Source organism: Nipponia nippon, unplaced genomic scaffold (assembly GCF_047370975.1).
Source record: "Nipponia nippon isolate SJK-2023a ecotype South Korea unplaced genomic scaffold, ASM4737097v1 scaffold_2, whole genome shotgun sequence".
In the NCBI taxonomy this organism is placed as follows: Eukaryota; Metazoa; Chordata; class Aves; order Pelecaniformes; family Threskiornithidae; genus Nipponia; species Nipponia nippon.
The window spans coordinates 103363969-103382590 of NW_028262336.1; the positions used below are offsets into that span (position 1 = coordinate 103363969).

At 38.3% G+C, this 18622-nt stretch overlaps 1 protein-coding gene across 1 annotated transcript in view; it reads right to left on the reverse strand.

Annotated features, from left to right (window-relative positions):
- The window catches only part of FREM2 (FRAS1 related extracellular matrix 2), a 145489-nt gene that overhangs the window by 43646 nt on the left and 83221 nt on the right, over positions 1–18622 (reverse strand). The window contains exons 5-6 of the mRNA XM_087758177.1: positions 16748–16873; positions 15580–15831 (exon numbers count right to left, since the gene is read on the reverse strand). Coding sequence (XP_087614303.1) covers positions 15580–15831; positions 16748–16873 — 378 coding nt within the window. The remainder of the gene's footprint in view (positions 1–15579; positions 15832–16747; positions 16874–18622) is intronic.

An 18622-nucleotide genomic window follows, 5' to 3' on the forward strand; every position in this document is an offset into this window, starting at 1 on the left:
TTGTATAACTGCTATTAACTTTGATGAGAGTTCTACTTACAGGGATACTGCAGAACTGGATACTAGATCTGCAATGTGCCATTTCAGACATACAATGGGCTTCTAAAATTCTCAAGACAGACAAAGACTCATCCAGCCTCTAGAGGTTAAAAATACAGAATGCCTACTAAGACCAAATGGTTATGAATGTGCCAACAGTTAGATAAAGGCAGTTAAAAATATTATCAAATCTAATACATGTCATTTCTTAAACAAGTATTCTTAAGGTTTAGCACACTTTCCCAAGTCTAATCTCGTTCTTATAATCCTGTTCTCTCTATATTGATGTCCCAGTGGTTCCGAAATTAGATCTGGACTTGGCTGCACCTCATTTTAAGCATTTAAGTGAGAGGTACTCACATTCACAGCCTGCTTGCTCTCATTTTGCAAGGACAAAGACAGGCCATTCCAGCAGGTTTCCCAGCATAATGAGCATGCAGAAGGAGAGGTGGAATGGTTCACTCACTGCAGTGAGAAAAATCTGAGGACATCTGGAAGCATTCCCTTCTACTCACTGACTACACAGGGAACTTAGATGATCTGCCTTAAACTGGATGGAAGATAAAAAAGAAAATGTTGTTCATTACTTGTAGTGTTATCCTAATGCTTGCTTTACTGCTGCTGAAGAAGAATCCTCACACACTGTTTGTTGCTCTAGTCACAGCCAAACATAAAAATGCCTGAACTCTCAGCTTGCCTTGTATTCCAGAGTGAGTTTTTCACACTTTTTGAGGCATGTACCTTCAATGAAAGACACATTCTGCATGCTTACCCATCCTAGGAAACAAATCCTTACAAATGTTTTGTAAGTTCATTTCCTGTAAGCTGTGTTAGTAGCTCCCCAGGGGAAGTAGCAAAGCCAAGCTACTAACAGGGGAAGCATTGTCTTTCTCAGGTTATGGCTGGAAAACACTGCTCAATGACTGCAGGCTCACTTACAGCAGATCTTTAATCTAGTAATCACTCTGAAGAGAGACCACTGCAAATTTAATGGTTCCTCTTACAGAAATAAGAGGAAGTTTTTTTAGAGGTTTTTTGTTCAGACCCACAGATTTCACTGGCATGAAGTTACAATAATCAGAGGAGAAAGGTTAGGAGCTTTAGTCCCAGGTTTCTTGGCACAGAAATGAAATCTTTGTCTTGCCTTTGTACTTATACAGTCAGGAGTGTATATCAACTACAGCACTAGTCAGTTATCAAGGAGGAAAACAAACACACTTCTCATGCTGTTAGAAACAGGTCTATCTTTGAACGTATATCAGAAAATCAATGTGATAGCACGAAAATATTTATTTCCAAGGAGGCTTTTGTTTTTAAAAATAAAAAGTCCTTACAACCTGCTTTAGAGGGACATGGCAAAAGACTAGGTTGCTTGTAAGATATGCAAGGTGCCACAACCAGTTTGGGCTGCCAGTGCAAATAATACATAAAGCAGGATAGTTAGGACAAACATAAAAGAACAGACTCTTCTGTGCTGACACCTTGATAAGCCTTAATACTAAAGTGATTTTCAGTGACATATGCTTCCAGTGAGAGGTACAGATATATATATGTATATATTCTCAGGAGGAGAGAAATAATAGAAGAAAACAGACCTGCCACTCTGGCATATTTAGATATTGGAACTAGGAGAAGCAGTCATTACAACTGAACTCATGGTTGATCTTTTCTAGTGGTGTTAAACCGTTTACTCCTAAAAGCTTTTGCCTTCCTTCTTTCCATGCACAATACAAACAAGGCTATGATGTGAACATTACGAGTTGCCAGAGTTAGCAGAAATCTGTTGTGGTAATGCAGAAGATGCAAAACAGTGCTTTGTAAGCCTACTAGCCTGTTCTGGTACAGTCTAGGCATGCTAGTGCAATGCTGAGTCCAAAGTAATGAGCCCTGATGGTTAACACAGCTAATTAGCTTGGACATAACAACAGGCAAACGTGGCCAGATTTCCTCTGGACCTGATCTGGCTCATTCCCAGGCAATGTATATGTCCCTACATAACGCTTACTTGCAATTCAGTATCACAGGTAGCTGTGAGCTGCTGAGTCTATAACACAAGAGACTCCACTCTTCCAAATATGAAGTGGATGAGTTGTAGATAGACCAGTTAAGAACAAGAGTTCCATTACATTTGAGAAGGAATGGGCATTTACTGTTTAATAGCAGTAAAGGTCAACTTCTGTAATCTCTTCCACATATGCATGTTAATAGGAGCAAAAGAAAAGCTCAGAAAAACTGACCATTACAAAAAGTTTGTATTATGATATTATGAAAGAGGACTTTAACATCTGAAACTAGGTAGCACCATTCTACAGCTATTTACACATACTTGAAGCTATGCAAGCAACTGAGCTTGCATTTAGCACAATGAATTTAATTTGCCAAGTCATTTATTTTTGCTGAATGCTGTAGAAGCAGGGGTCAAGATTACAGTCAGAGCTCAGTTCTGGAGCAGGTACCTATTGTGCAAATGCCAATAGCTTTTTATTTGACGTGGTCAAAACAGATTACTTTTCAAATTCATATGTTGTAATCTTAACAGCTTTCATCTTCTTAGCACTGTTGTCATAACTTTTGCAATCAAAAAGTAAATTCACCTCAGAATCAAAATTACTAGTTGCAGCCAAATTGCCACACACATTATCTCAAGCAAATAATGTCTGCGTTTCCATTTGTCTCAACAGCCCATTTCTGTCTAGTGATTTACAGCGATTTTTTAAAGCATACTGCAAACATTACAACAGGTAAAAGGACAGATTCAAATTAATGCAACCTTTACCAAACCCAGTTCTATTTTGTAAGAAAAACACACATTTTTTTTAAATCTACAAAGGCAATGCCATACATTGACTGGACTGGTTCATCACTGAATTACTCTCATTTTATGCAACTTAACCCTGTAATTTCAGTAGAGTAACACAGCGTGAACTGAGATCAATAACTGCTATGAACAACATTATATATGATTCACTTTTAATTAATTTATGATACATACTAATTCATTATAGACCTTTACATTTTAACTCACCCTTTATATTAAAGTGCATCCATGCTTTAGGTTCTCTACACACAGTACCATCACAAGCAGCACCTGCCTAGCAGGCCTGGAATCCTCATCTAACCTCCCTGCTACGTGAATAGGTAAAACTCAAATGTGATCAAAAAGTAGCACAGTAAAGGAAGTAGACTACAGCCCTAGCTGCAAGACTAAGGATGGCAGTAAGATGGCTAAAGTGGTACCTCATTTCTGGTCACCTACTCTTTCCTTCTTGTCAGTCCCATCCCTGCTGCAAGGACAGCCTGCAGCGTACTTTGCAACCTGAATAACTGAGGTAATTCTGATTTTGCTTATTGTCAGGTTGCAATTCATAATCGTTCAGTAATAGTTAGATGAGCTACAGAGTATGCCTGAACTACGGAGAGTAAAGACATCTGAGTGCATGAACCCATGCTGTGGCTCAACTCATTCAAGATGTGTGCCATTAAACAGAAGATTATTTTTTCAACAATTAGTTAACTATTATGTACAAGATGGTAATGAGCAGTCTTAAGTTGTCTCCCAGCTATAACTGGCATTTCAGGAGAAAGGCTAATGTGTGAGGTTGACTATTATAAGTGACCTTCTCTTGGAAGCAATTCGTTTACCTTTGTTGGTTTGCTGAGAAACATTGTTATCTTTCCAAAATATCAAGTTCATATATATGTGAACTAACATATATGTGAAAATATTTATTAGTAGAAGTAGCATTGTTATGATCCTTGCACACACCCTCAGGATATAACCTACAAACCTTGATATCACTGGAACTACCAGAAGTATCAGAGGAGCTTTTCCTATTTTCAGAGTCTGAGAACAGGGCCAAAAGATTTTTCCTGCTACAAGTAAATTGAGCTCCAATTGATTTGGAGTCCATCCAAACTATTCCATAATCCAGATAATGGCCTCATTTACCAATGTAAATGAAAATATAAAGACTAATAGCTGAAGAAACAAACACTTTGGAATTTGGGGACACACCCAAACTGATGGTATTGCCTGCAGCATCCATCTGACTTTCACATACCTTTTTCCTACTGGCTAGACCTCCCACAGAGCATGAAACCAACTCAGAATCTTCTACATGTTCTATTTTTAAAAAGAATGAGATTATTTTTATGTAAGATGCCCAGGAAATGGCATCAGTAACAAATTCTCAACGAACTGCTGAAACAGAGGCGGGCAGATAAATGGGAAGGCTTGGCAGTAGTATTTAAATATACCACACACAAGGTACCTCACTAGGAGGCCAAGCATGAAGGAGCTCACAGTCAGCGGTTCATACATGAGAGAACAACTGAGGACTCCTACAAACAGAAATGGTAGGAGAAGCTGAGCAGCATTTTATAAATCAGGCTACATAAAGATATAGCATGGAGCCATTTCTAAATACGTTTTTCACATTTTAATTGAGTAATTAGTTTACTACTGAGCCTTGCAGAAAGAGCAGTCTGTAGAAAGTATCTGAGTGTAGTAAGTATATTTGCAAAAACAGAGGTTTTCTGAGAAGAATATTGTCAATTTTTCTCTTCCAAAGTTTGTTCCTCACACCTACACTCATATCAAGAAACATAACCACAAAATTGCAATAGCTCATTCTAGGAATATTTTCTTTATAATACCTTGTAACATCATCCACTTAAATCATGACCCTGATTTCTAAGATTTTAAAGTCCAAAGTCACAGTGATGACAATTACGTTTTCTCCCCAGCTGAGATTTCCACTGGTTGGCAAGTAGTACTATTAAGGCTTTTGAATGATAAACAAGCATTTTGTTTGGTAATGAGAGCTGATAGGAAGATGGCGAGGAAATTGTGGAAGTAAATGCATACTGAAAATGGGCGAGCTCCTTATGCAATGAAAGCCATTAGACTTTGAGAAAAGGGATACAACGATGTTCTAAAGATCAAAATAAATCCAAACTGTGCTTTTTCTGAGAGTAATTTTTCATAGAATCACACAATGGTTTGGGTCAAAAGGGACCTTTAAAGATCATCTACTCCAACCCCCTACCATGGGCAGGGACATCTTTCACTAGATCAGGTTACACAAAGCCCCATCCAGCCTGACCTTGAACACTTCCAGTGATAGGGCATCCATAACTTCTCTGGGCAACCTGTTCCAGTGTCTTATCAACCTCATCATAAAAAACTTCTTCCTTATGTCCAATCTAAACCTACCCTCTTTCAGTTTAAAGCTGTTGCCTCTTGTCCTGTCACTACAGGCCCTGGTAAAAAGTCTCTCTCTATCTTTCTTATAAGCCCCCTTTATATATTAAAGGTCACAATAAGGTCTCCCCGGAGCCTTCACTTCTCCAGGCTGAACAACCCCAGCTCTCTCAACCTTTCTTCATGGGAGAGGTGTTCCAGCCCTCTGATCATTTTCGTGACCCTCTTCTGGACCTGCTCTATCAGATCCATGTCTTTCTTGTGCTGAGGACCCCAGAGCTGGACACAGTACTCCAGGTGGGGTCTCACAAGGGCAAAGAAGAGGGGGAGAATCACCTTCCTTGACCTGCTGACCACACTTCTTTTTATGCAGCCCAGGATACAGTTGACTTTCTGGGCTGCAAAGTGCACATTGCTGGCTCATGTCCAATTTTTCATTCACCTGTATCTCCAAGTCCTTCTGCACAGGTGGGGATACCATTCATCCCATAGTCTGTACTGATATTGAGGATTGCCCCAACTCAAGTGCAGGACCCTGCACCTGGCCTTGTTGAACTTCAGGAGGTTCGCATGGGCCCACTCCTCAAGCCTGACAAGGTCCCTCTGGATAGCATCCCTTCCCTCAAGTCTATCAACTGTACCACTCAGCTTGCAAACTTGCTGAGAGTGCACTAAATCCAACTGTCTATGTTGTTGATGAAGATATTAAATAGTATTGGTCTCAGTATGGACCCTTGAAGAACACCACTCATTAGTGGTTTCTGTTTGGACATTGAAACACTGAGTGTAACTATTTGGATGCAGTCACCCAGCTAATTTCTTATCCATCTAACAGTCCATCCATCAAACCCATATCTCTCCAATGTACAGGTAAGAATGTTGAGGGGGACTGTGTCAAAGGCCTTGAAGAAGTCTAGGTAGATGACATCTGTAGCACTTCCTTTGTCCACTGATGCCGTCACACTATCATAGAAGGCCACTAGACTGGTGGGGCACAATTTGCCCTTGGTGAAGCCATATTGGCTGTCTCTAATCACTCCCCTGTCTTCCTTACGTTTCTACAAATCTTCCAGAAGGATCTTTTGCATGATCTTATCAAGCACAGAAGCGAGGCTGTTAAATACATTTTAACCAAATGAATTACAAATCTGAATCTTATCAAAGTCACAAATGTGTTTGGTTTCATTGCAGAATAAATGAAGAAGGGAGGCACTATTATTATAACTATCATTAGTACAAGTGGTACATGGAAGAGGAATAGCATAACCAAGAAATGTAAAATACTTTGTTTTCCCGGTGGCTGTTGGTATTTTTATCACTTCTGGCACAGCTTTGTGCCACATTTTTTAAAGAAAATTACGATCCTATCCATTCCTGTGGATAGTTATTACATCTGTTCTTCTGCCTAGATGTATACACAGACTTTTTGGGATTGGAGACATCTTGACCATATCACAGGAGAGGCTAAGAAAGATACTGCCCCGTTTCTGACTTTAGATTTTTGCACTTTCACTATTCAGTCACAAGGCTAGTTATGTTGAGTTTGTTTAACTGGCAGAAACAATTTCTTATAGGCTTTTTGGCCCACATACAATGAGAACACATTTAGCCCACCGAGGTCTGAGAAGAAAAATATGCAAGAGATCTTCCATGCTCCCTTGACAGGACCTAATATCAAGGATGGGACTGAGCAGAGAAGACAGAACAGAAGTTAAAATAGAACAACAGCCAGACTTATAAGACTAGAAAAGCAGAGCGCTAATGTCAAAAAATATGGTCTGCTTTATGATAAAAGTTCTTGAATTCTCTCCTTTGGATTTCTGACCCCATTCATGTGGGAGAGAAGAGAAAAGAGTTGCCTGACAGACAGTAATGTGAGATAATAACTGAGTTAATGCTTTGATGATTTGCACATTCAGAAGGAGAATCAATGTCATTGAAACCCAACGGGGCACACTGGTTACTCTGTTGTTTAGTATCCTTTGGGTCGTCAAAGACTCATGAACAAAATGGCAAAGTCTCAGTATAAGGAGCTTCAGAGGAAGCAAGATGATCTGAAGAAACCTTAGGAAAACTGAATGCACCAAGATGTCCTACACAACTTGATTATCCATATCTTAAACACACAAAGCACTTACCAGATCACTAAATTCACTCCCTGCAATCGCAAGCAAGCAAGAACAAATTATTAATTTAGAATGGTTTGCTAGGTATTCATTCAATTATCAAACAGTCTATAATAAATATAAGATCTGTAGTACAAAGACCAAAGCCATAAAAAATACAACATGCTACAGGAAGACAGGAGAGGGAAAGATTTTCAATGTACTCTTGAGTGAACTGTCATAAAACAATGATCCATTAGGCTCTGGAAAACAACACCAGTACATGTAAGAACACCATCTCATTTAATTCATTCTAGATCTAACAGAAAGTATCAATTTTCTACAGTTCATGTAATTTTGTACCTTCTGCTTATCAACTATTTTATGTGCTTTGAATACAAAACTCAAAAGCTGTTTTCTATATTTCAACTCTCTCCTAGAAATACTACTATAATTCACATAGAACTGTAATAATGCATATGCAAGCTAACCATTTAAGAACCTGCAGTAGTGAAGGCTTAGAGATATGCTGCTCCACTAGCTGAGTCCTCTATTGTAAAGGAGCCATCTGAAACAGATGTGACAAAGTACTGTCTGCAGGTCATGGTCTGTCCTCCTTACCTGTTAAAGGAGCCTAGATCATAAGGTTAATTTATATAGCTAGTTATGAAGCAGCTAAGTGAAGATGAGATTAATCCAACTTCTGTAGTTCATATATAAATGTGTGTGTACCTGTATACACACACATATAATAAACTGTCAGTAGCAGGTAATGCTAGAAAAGCAAATCATAAATGCACCTGGTTGCCTTTATAGAATGTCCTACTGTAAGATATGACATTAATTTATTTCTATGATAGACAGCAAACAGGGAGTTTCCAAAATCTTTAAGGCTATCATCATAAATTGAACATTTTTCACTCTTTTGCACTAGTGACAATAAGAAACTATAAATAAAGAAAACTGGGAGTACATGTGTCATAAATGGGCTGTCTTCCACTTTTTACCTTGATTACTTGCCAATCTGGCCACCTGCCACAGACTGGGGAAAGGGGAGGGGTCACATCAAGATTTTACCTAATGAGAGGACAAAAGAAGTTAAAAGCTGCACTGAATTGCCAGAGGCATCAGACCCCCAGGCACTGTAAAAATAGAAAAGGGTGAAAGTAGTCAAAGATGGGTGTACAGAGGAAAAAAGAACAACTAGTTCGTTATTTTAGTCATCTCCAGAGAATGGTGAAGGATACTTGGCCAAATCATGACTCTAGTCCGTAATATAACACTGGGCATGCTCTGCCTATAGTGTTCAGGTTGTAACTAAAATTGGACAAATAGACTAGCAGATATTAACTACCAAGATCAACCAACCACCCATTCAGTTTAAGGTTATGGCACACCCATTGCTGAGAAGAAAAAGATACAGTTGATCACCTGCCTCGGAGGCCAGTGGAAATAAGGAGATTCCAGATAGCCTTGTGAGATAAGGATGTTCCTCTGACAAACTATGTTACTAATAGAATATTTAATTATCATCAGCTAGAAATTTGGGTCAGTACACACACTGAAAGTTAGCTGATACTGTATGCCTACTGGGAGACTTAATGAGAAGCATATATTTATAATGTAGCACTGCAGTGCTGACTTTCTGCCTCTTTTCAGGCTATTGATAGTAAATGTCAATACGGACTTTACTACTCCAAGCAAGCTGGACAAGTGTTAGTGGCTACTGATTTCCAGCACATGGTCTAAGGATTTCCAAACTTCAATTAACTGTAGGGGAAGTGACAGCAAGTGTTTTCAAGAAATCTCTGGAAGACTCAAGAATTAATCTGTTCTGTTTGACCTCTAACACTGACTTCCTGCATTATCATACTATCATCCAGTTTACTCAGCTGTAAAATATTCCCAGATAGTGCTGTCCTCTATCATGTGGATGATACAAGTGATTGATTCTGTTGAGTAGGTATAAAGAACATGGTAAGCAAACCTCTGACATAAACCTGAGTCCTTTGCTTTCCCAGCCTTGATGTAGAAATGTCAAGAAGAAGTCTGAACGGCTCCTTGCCCATCCAATGTGAATGAAGTGGAACAAATGTATTTAATGTACTTCCTGCTGTGAACAGCATGAGGCTTCAACAATTCCACTAAGGCAAGAAGACTGTTAGACAGCCTGGCTGTAAGGCTGTGTGCTCTCATGGCAACACTAAATACAGTAGCATGGAATTAAAATCACATGGGAAGATAGCCACTGACAAAAAACTGAAGCAAGTAAAATAACTGCAAACATTCTCCTTTTAGCTGCAAACTTCCAGCTCTGTATTCATCACACCTCTTCTCTTCTGGTTTCCAACTGTGATTACAAACCAAGAGTTTAAAATTTACGTACAACACAAAACAGAGCTAGTAAAGAAGAGTCCAAATCAGCAGCCCGGCAATCAAAACATTTGACTATGAGAGCAGAGCTTTGACTGCAAGCCTTGCTGCAAGGACTAATCCATTTTGTATCAGACTTGTTGCACACAACACAGCAATGCTGTTAGTGTTGGAACCAAATTACAGGCTCCTCATTACCAGATCATAGGATCATAGAATCATAGAATCGTTAAGGTTGGAAAAGACCCTTAAGATCATCGAGTCCAACCATTAACCTAACACTGCCAAGTCCACCACTACACTATGTCCTGAAGCACCACATCTACACATTTTTAAATACCTCCAGGGATGAGGACTCAACCACTTCCCTGGGCAGCCTGTTCCAGTGCCTGACTACCCTTTCGGTGAAGAAGTTTCCTAATATCCAATCTAAACCTCCCCTAGCGCAGCTTGACGCCATTTCCTCTCGTCCTATCGCTTGTTACTAGGGAGAAAAGACCAACACACACCTCACTACAACCTCCTTTCAGGTAGTTGTAGAGAGCAATAAGGTCTCCTCTGAGCCTCCTTTTCTGCAGACTAAACAACCTCAGTTCCCTCAGACGCTCCTCGTAAGACTTGTGCTCTAGACCCTTCACCAGCTTCATTGCCCTTCTTTGGACACGTTGCAGCACCTCGATGTCCTTCTTGGAGTAAGGGGCCCAAAACTGAACACAGTACTCGAGGTGCGGCCTCACCAGTGCCGAGTACAGGGTCACTATCACCTCCCTGGTCCTGCTGGCCACACTATTCCTGATACAAGCCAGGATGCCATTGGCCCTCTTGGCCACCTGAGCACACTGCTGGCTCATGTTCAGGTGACTGTCAACCAACATCCCCAGGTCCTTTTCTGCCAGGCAGCTCTCCAGCCACTCCTCCCCCAGCCTGTAGCGTTGCATGGGGTTGTTGTGACCCAAGTGCAGGACCCGGCACTTAGCCTTGTTGAATCTCATACAGTTGGCCCCAGCCCAATGATCCAGCCTGTCCAGGTCCCTCTGTGGGGCCTTCCTATCCTCCAGCAGATCGACACTTCCACCCAACTTGGTGTCATCTGCAAACGTACTGAGGGTGCACTCAATCTCCCCATCCAGATTATCAATGAAGATACTGAACAGGACCAGCCCCAACACTGAGCCCTGGGGAACACCACTCGTGACTGGCCGCCAACCGGATTTGACTCCATTTACCACCACTCTCTGGGCTCGGCTGTCCAGCCAGTTTTTAACCCAGCGCAGAGTGCACTTATCCAAGCCGTGATAAGATGAATACTAACAAAAGAGTTTGATCTCATTTTCTCTATATATATGTGAAATGATTTGAGAATCACTGCTTCTGTTGGAAAACCAGAGGGCGCTTCCAGGCTGATCTTGCTTAGTTGCTAAGTGCCTGGGGATTAATGCATTTCCATGGAAGACTAAACTCCAGGACTCCTCTCTCCAAGGGGAATCAAATGTGCACAGTAATCTTATCTTTCTTTTCCTAGATGCATAATATTGATCTATTATGTAAAGTGCCTCCTCCAAATGAGCTTTATGCTGAACTCTGTGCAGGATAGGTATGTCCTGAGCCAATAAACTGACCTCAGGTTCTTCAGGGATTTCTGTTCATCCCCCAGATCCTTGAAATGCATGAAGACAAATAGTTCAGCCCATCAATTCTGGCTAGATTTAGTAACACAAGTTTGCATTTGTATGGAAAATGACTGAGGTTTTTTGTTTGTTTTTGGATTTTATCTTGAACATCTAAATACCTAAATTCTTTAGGTTTCAACTAGATTCTTTTAGATTTTTCTTTAGAAATCATAACTATTTTATGAAGCAGGAATAACTATGTACCTCTTTTTTGTTTAATGGCATTTCATAGTTGGAGCTGTTTTAACACAAAATTAGAAAAAATTCCTTCCTTCATGCCCAGCAGTGCTTATTACTTTGCGTTGAATGGCAAATCAAATTTCTAAGGGTAGGGTTTGTATCTACTGCCAGAAATCAATGTATTCAGATGCACCAGGTACCCACGGTGATTCATCTCAACAGTTTATATACTTCTCCTAGGATGGGATGGTTCCTGGGAGTACATCTCTCTTTTCATTAACTATAGAAGGATCCTGGCATAGCCTGCTTGAATGAGATGTCTAAATGTACAGATGGCTAATAGCAAGTGAGATTACTGCCACTGTAAAAGTGGATGATTTGCATAGGTCTTTCCTCTGAATGCTTTTCTTCCAGTGGTTCATGGTTAGTAACTATCAGCTCTGACTCAAACAGATCCATATTTTTATTTTTTAGTGCTTGAACTGCAGTGACTTGTGTAACTTTGAATCCAAGATTTCCATGCACAACTTACTTTGCTGTGTATTTTGTTAACTTAATCCTTTTCTTGTTTTCTATCTGTCTCCAACTTCAGGACCTATCAGGAAAAGTCCCTTCCAAATTAAGAAATGTCCCAACAGCAGCGCAAATTTTAAAATCGCCTTTCACAATACATAAATATACCTGTGCATGCTCTACATACTATGATTTTTTTTCAGATTTTGCTTTGGCAGCACAGCACTACTGTATAATCCCCAATTAAAGTATTCAGTTGCCAGGAATTTCTTTAATATACTCTCGTTCACTAGAAAGTTGAGCACACCTCTTCTACTTTTTGTTTATTGTCATGATTGTATAGCAACTCAACTATTTTAGTTAGACCCTAAGGGCCTTCTCTAGAAATAAAAGAGAAGAAAAGACTTTGATGATAGGTACTGAAGGTGAATGTTTCCTAATTAACTTGCATTGAATGCCAGAGGAGATAAAGTAATGTTGCTAGTGCTGACTTGACTTCCATAGGAAAGATCTCATGTAGTATTATTAAACTTTGACCTTTGTTGTTTGTATCTTTTGACCTGAAGAAGTCAAGGCATAATATTAATCCAGTCACAGTACTTGGAGAAATCACAACTTAATGACATGCTGTGACATTCGTCTAAAGAAACTTTGTTAAGTAGAAGATTAATTTAAACAAACAATGGGAAAAATATATCAGTAGATGTGAAGTAAAGAGACTAAAGTGGACTACAGAATTTAGTATGATAACATTACTATAGGTCATAGGCTATTATATATGTGCTAAAGCTTTTATCCACCGCTACCTTAGACATTTTCTGAATTAAATGTTATTGCTAAAAGCTAAAGAAAATGCTTTTTATTTCACATAGCATACTGCTTTAACTTATTAAAATTAATTTTGTGCACTGAAAACAATAATAACCAATTCTGCTCAAAATCTCCTGCTTATTTACGAAGAATTTCAATCGGGACTGCCAGGGTGTTAAATTGCTCACGTTACATAAATATGTGTGTATATATACACAATCTGAAATAAGCATATATATATATTTTTATGTGTGTGTGAATACATAAATAAATACATAAGGTATAACTTATAATTTATCTACTTTGTAGTCTGTACTCTGCATTTTATAGGACAGGCAGCACAACAGATCTCAGATGAAACAAAATGCATATAGACTTTTCTGTTACCATGCAGCATGTTTTTGTGCAAACTAAAAGCATGTGGTAGAAAACTTTACTAGTAGGTGAATTGTCAGTAAGTTTTTGAATGCTCTGAAATTTTTTGTGGGAGTACTTTCACTGATACAGAAAGCAAGAAAGGAGTTCTTTCACACTTTTTCAAATATTACATATGCAACATTTTGGGTGCAAAAAGACAAGTGAATGTTCGTAAAAACCGATGCAAACCTATCCTTCAAAACCCCCTTATCTTTCAATATGCACAATATTGTTTACTCTTACCAACAAATGTAGATGTTTCAGTGGTTACATAATGAAAATGTTCTGCTCTAATGTCCCGAACACTTCCCCAGCTTTTTTAATAAATCTCATAAGATTATTATTATTTGTTAAATAATTCCTGTTTAAAAGTTCATAGTACTGAGGCAAATTGTGCACATAAATACAGGAAATACTAGACTTAAAACTGAATGGTGGTATACAAACCAAATTACTTCTCCTGTTTTCCAATAGCAATATTAAAATAAAGGAGATTTCTGGCTAACTTCCCTAATATCTTGTGGGAGTTTCATAAACTGTTAAGTTCTATACTATGTTGTGATTGACTAACTTTCATAATTTCTTATTCAACGTCACTCTAGGTTACTGTTAAAATGACTGTATAAGCCTATGAATGACAATATCTTATTTTAAATGCTAAAATCAGCATATAAAAGTGTTACTTCCCAGGCACTGAGGTTCTCACTGAAGTTAGATGCTCTAATTTCAGCTCATGTCTGTTTTAAATAATCTCTTGGGGAAACATTCTCCCCATCCCAAACTTTCTGTATACATTTTAAGCAGTCAGAACACCTTCAGAAGCTGGGTAATCAGCTTCTTCATGGATATATTTTTTTATAGCTACTCTCCCAATATTCTATGCTCATCTATCTACAAACTGCAAAGTTCATGAATTCATCAAAATTATTCAAAAAATAAGTGTTGTAAAAAACCTACGCAAATAAACCTGTATTTGCTATCACAGCAAAGTCAGATAAACATATTCCTATTTCAGCTTGCATTTGATATATGATCTGTTCCTTTACAAGAATGTTATTTCAAACTGTTGTATTCATTAATGTTATATGATTACCCAAATGCTCCACAGAGAAAACAAAGTCACCTCTGTCACAGGATTACATGTGAGAAATTTCAGGGAGACTGAGTATTTATGATGCAATTAGATGGGTGTCAACTTCCTGCCTTTAAAAGCTGCCTTTTATATCCTTAACTAGGGAAAAATCACTGTGCTGATAATAACCGTCTATCTTGGCATCAGACTTTCAAAGAGTACTGTACTGTATAATTCCTCACATCAGTCTTTAGGAAATACGACAGTGTCACAGTAGATGGTTTATGGCCTCATAGAGAGGACTAAAACAGCTTATCAGTATTCCTTGCACAGAAATTACAGTTGAGATGTCAGCCTCCAAACTCCATGCATGAACGAGGGCAATTGTACCAGGAAACCTTTTTGCTGTCACTCCTAGAAAGAGTCACCACACCAATACAAAGGACGCTGAAGGAGAGGCTTGAGGCCACAATAATATTTTCATGTATTTTTGAAAGCAGTAGGTGATACAGTGGGCCAATTCTACTCTTCCTTAGTCACAGAACTCTCTCTAATCACCACCAGAAATACCCCTTTCAATGCAACGTATCAAAGCTATTGACCATTTGAGCAAAGGACATAGTTGTGTCAGCACTTCCTTACTGAGGCGATTTCTAAAGCAACATTACTGTCTTTTAATTATTTGCTTTATTAAAAAGACAAAGGAAGCATATATAGACACTTCTAGGAAGAAATTTAAATGCAGCATCAAATCAGAAGGAATTCAGCTTGCCTCACAGCAGCTGCTAGATGGCTCCTGGTCCATCAGGGCCTCTAATACGGCCCTTTGGAGCATAATGGAATGGGCCTGAAGGCTTTATGGACCCAACCTCAGAATCACACACACAAGGGTGCCCGTGCAGGGTGACACTTTGGATTACACCTGTTACTGTGATAGAGTGGAAAGGTGCATCTCCTCGCTCCCAATCACTGCTCATGTGATTTTCTCAAATCATAAAATGTCAATACTAAATACTTTAAAAAGCCCACATACCTTTCTAATATTATTTTCAAATCTCAAGACAGAAGCAGCATGTGTTTTAACCACCAGGAAGAAGTGCAAAAATCCAATTTCTATTCTACATGCTGATTTCATGTGATGCTATTTGTAGTTTCTGTCCTGAACTGGGAATATCACTTCATTACGTGATGTCTTACCATCATCCTTGTCAGGTAAAATGGTAATTCGAGTGCTTGGGAATTCTGCACCAATTCTTCCACCCATTGGCATGCTCAGCAAAACATCAAAGGTCTCAGCCTCTTCATACAAGGAATCATCTATGATGACGATCCGACACATTTTTTCTTGTTCATCTTTGTCAAAACGTAGGATGCTGTTGTGATCCTCAGGTCTGGATATGTAGTCAGAGTAAGAAAGTACAGAGGTTGGGGCAGTGCCAGATGCTGTTCCTGTGGCATAAAAGGAAAACAGTTACTATACATACCATGTTTATAATGATCCCCTCATAGAGGCTGAATTTTATTTTCATTATCTTTTAATTTCTATTTACTTTTAGGTGATAAGATGGGCTGAAACCTCTGACCAGGCTACATTTCTGAGGTCCCTGGGCAAACTACTTTTGTGTATGATGCAATGCAAGCACATGGCTCCTCAAATTCCTTTGCATTTTATCAGTCAGAAGGAGTATTGTAGTCTACGACAAGAGGCACAGACTGACAAAGGAGACCCTCTGAGGATTACCAGTTAACTCCCTTAGTATATTTTACCCATTGAAGATAGCGGTGGACCAGAAATTATAACAGATAGAATTTGATGAAAGCAAATTATTTTGATTCCAGATCACCTCATGAAAAACGTTGCTTCATCTCTCCAGATGAAAAATAATAATAAAAGCACAGGTGTAGAGACCCCATGCTCTGTGTGGATATAATTAATAGAAGGTTGAAAGATAGAGGAAAGAGAAGCATGGCAGTTAAGCCATACTATTTTATTCCATTTTTTTCAAGATACAAATAAGTAAAGGATATCCTGGGTAATCATTGCAGTGCTTTCAGTTCTGATCACTTTCAGATATATGGGGCTGCTTATAAAAATCCTGCAAAAAGATAAAGAATACAGATCCTCTTTACCTCCTAACAAATGGCAGAAATTTGGAACATGAAAATTTTCCAGCTGTATTCAATAATACTCTAAGACAGATTGCAAAGATGAATACATTTCCAGTTGAGACTGAAGATATTTAGATGAAATAGTAATTAACAGAGTTATAAACAATTTTATTATGCAATAGATGGAACAATTCTTTTTGCTTTTCTGTCTCTTTTCCATTTTTGCCTTTTTTTTTTCTATAGTAGTTTCTGTTACCTTGTTGCGTGTAGCAGATAACCATCAGTTCCTGGCTCACATCTCCACTTCTTCTGACTGGAATAAATAATTCACCAACATCTTCTTCAATAGTATATGTGGACTGAGGAATAAAGACAGTTGATTCTGCAAAGAACAGACACATTTGTTTATGTAGATTTATGGCCTCATAAAGTCACCTGTAAAATAGCTAAGAGCATTTTAGCATATTCTAAAGTGCAACAAATAACTTGCATTTATCAGCAATGGCACTGAATTTTAAGAAAAACTTGGAGGGTGAGAGTAGAGTTTCTTAGTCTTTCAGAAATGGAAAAGAAAATCAGATCATTAGGTCTGAATTCACAAGTCCTTACTAAGTAGTCTCTAATGTGACTAATTTACTTATCTAGGGTTAATGGTGAAAGACAGTGTTTGGAGAATTTTTCCACAAGGTCTGTATTGTTATTATTTCCATGGTATTTTATTATTGACTGTTAATCACAGAAGTATTAATAGCTTAGCTCACACACAGGCAGTGGTTCTGCAAGGCCATTCTTTAACCTACTGCATCAAGATAACCATGAAAATCACTTGGCATTGAGGATGCAAGATTGAGCCCTTGCTATTGTACTCTGACTTGGACATTTGATTTGAGTTGGCTACATGTCTACAGTCCTGTTTTACTCGAAGGAGACCTAGCCAATATAGTCAGTGAAGTCTGGAGAGCAATCTCACCCTAAAATGTATTGGACCAAAGAATGCCAGATCTGTTTTTCAGGGAAAAAAACACCAAAATGCTTTTAAAACTCCTTCATTATTTTATACTCATATGAACAGATTGCTGAGTTTTATGCTGTTACTGGGATTCAGGATCAATTTTGTTCTTGTTCTCTCAAAAACCTCAAGGACAAAAAGTGGTTATACATATAATTATAAAGCACCTTTACAGTTTCATTAATATGACTGCAACCCAAACAATATAATTCTGTGGTATCAGCTGACTGCACAAACCAAGTCTCTTAATTATTTCAGAGTACTTTGGAAAACAATGTTCTGAAAATTGTCATGTGACTTCTTTGAAAAGATGTTCCAGGTTTTATTTCTCCAACTGGAAAATACTACTAGCATGACTTAAGGTCAAAAGCCGGCCTTAAAAATGCTGTAATTCAGGTTTGATAAGATCTAGACACTTTCACTATTCCAGCAAGTCAAAAATTCAATGTGAAAAACACCAAGTACTTTTTAAAGTAAAACAAAAGGTAACACTAAAAAACTCCAGTTTGTTCCTTTTATTTCTCCCTTTAGAATTAAGTTGACAAAATGAAAAACTCTGTCCTTCAAAAAAAATGCAGGACTCTGATTTGTTCTGTTTCCTGTCTCTCTCATCATTATCCATCTAGGTGTAAAATGACACTATAAAAGTTTAACAGACCTTATGAACAACATAAAAGCTTGGAGGAGAATGATCTACACCATTTCAGCTAGTATAAAAACCCACATCCTTAGGCAAACTCCTTTTGGAATAAAATATTAACTAATGTCCCATACACCAAGGGGCTGGTAGAGATTTCCAAATGAGCTCATTATTTTGGTGCTAAGACTACACCATTCAAATCAAAGAATTTAAAAATCATTTTCACTGGAAGCAGAATAAAACTTTTGATGGTTCCTCTTCAGTTAGCACCTGAACTTGTTATACTCTGCTCTTTAAAAGATGATTAGGAAACCCAGTTCTTCCCCTCAAAGGTTTCTCTATATTTTTTCCTGCAGATATTCCTTGATTTGCAGTTGTGCATTTGATTTTCTCCTATGCAACTTCACTTTATGTATAATTGCTACAAATTCTCTAGAACTGTAAAAATTTTATCTTAATATAAGAAATAGAAAAAAATATGG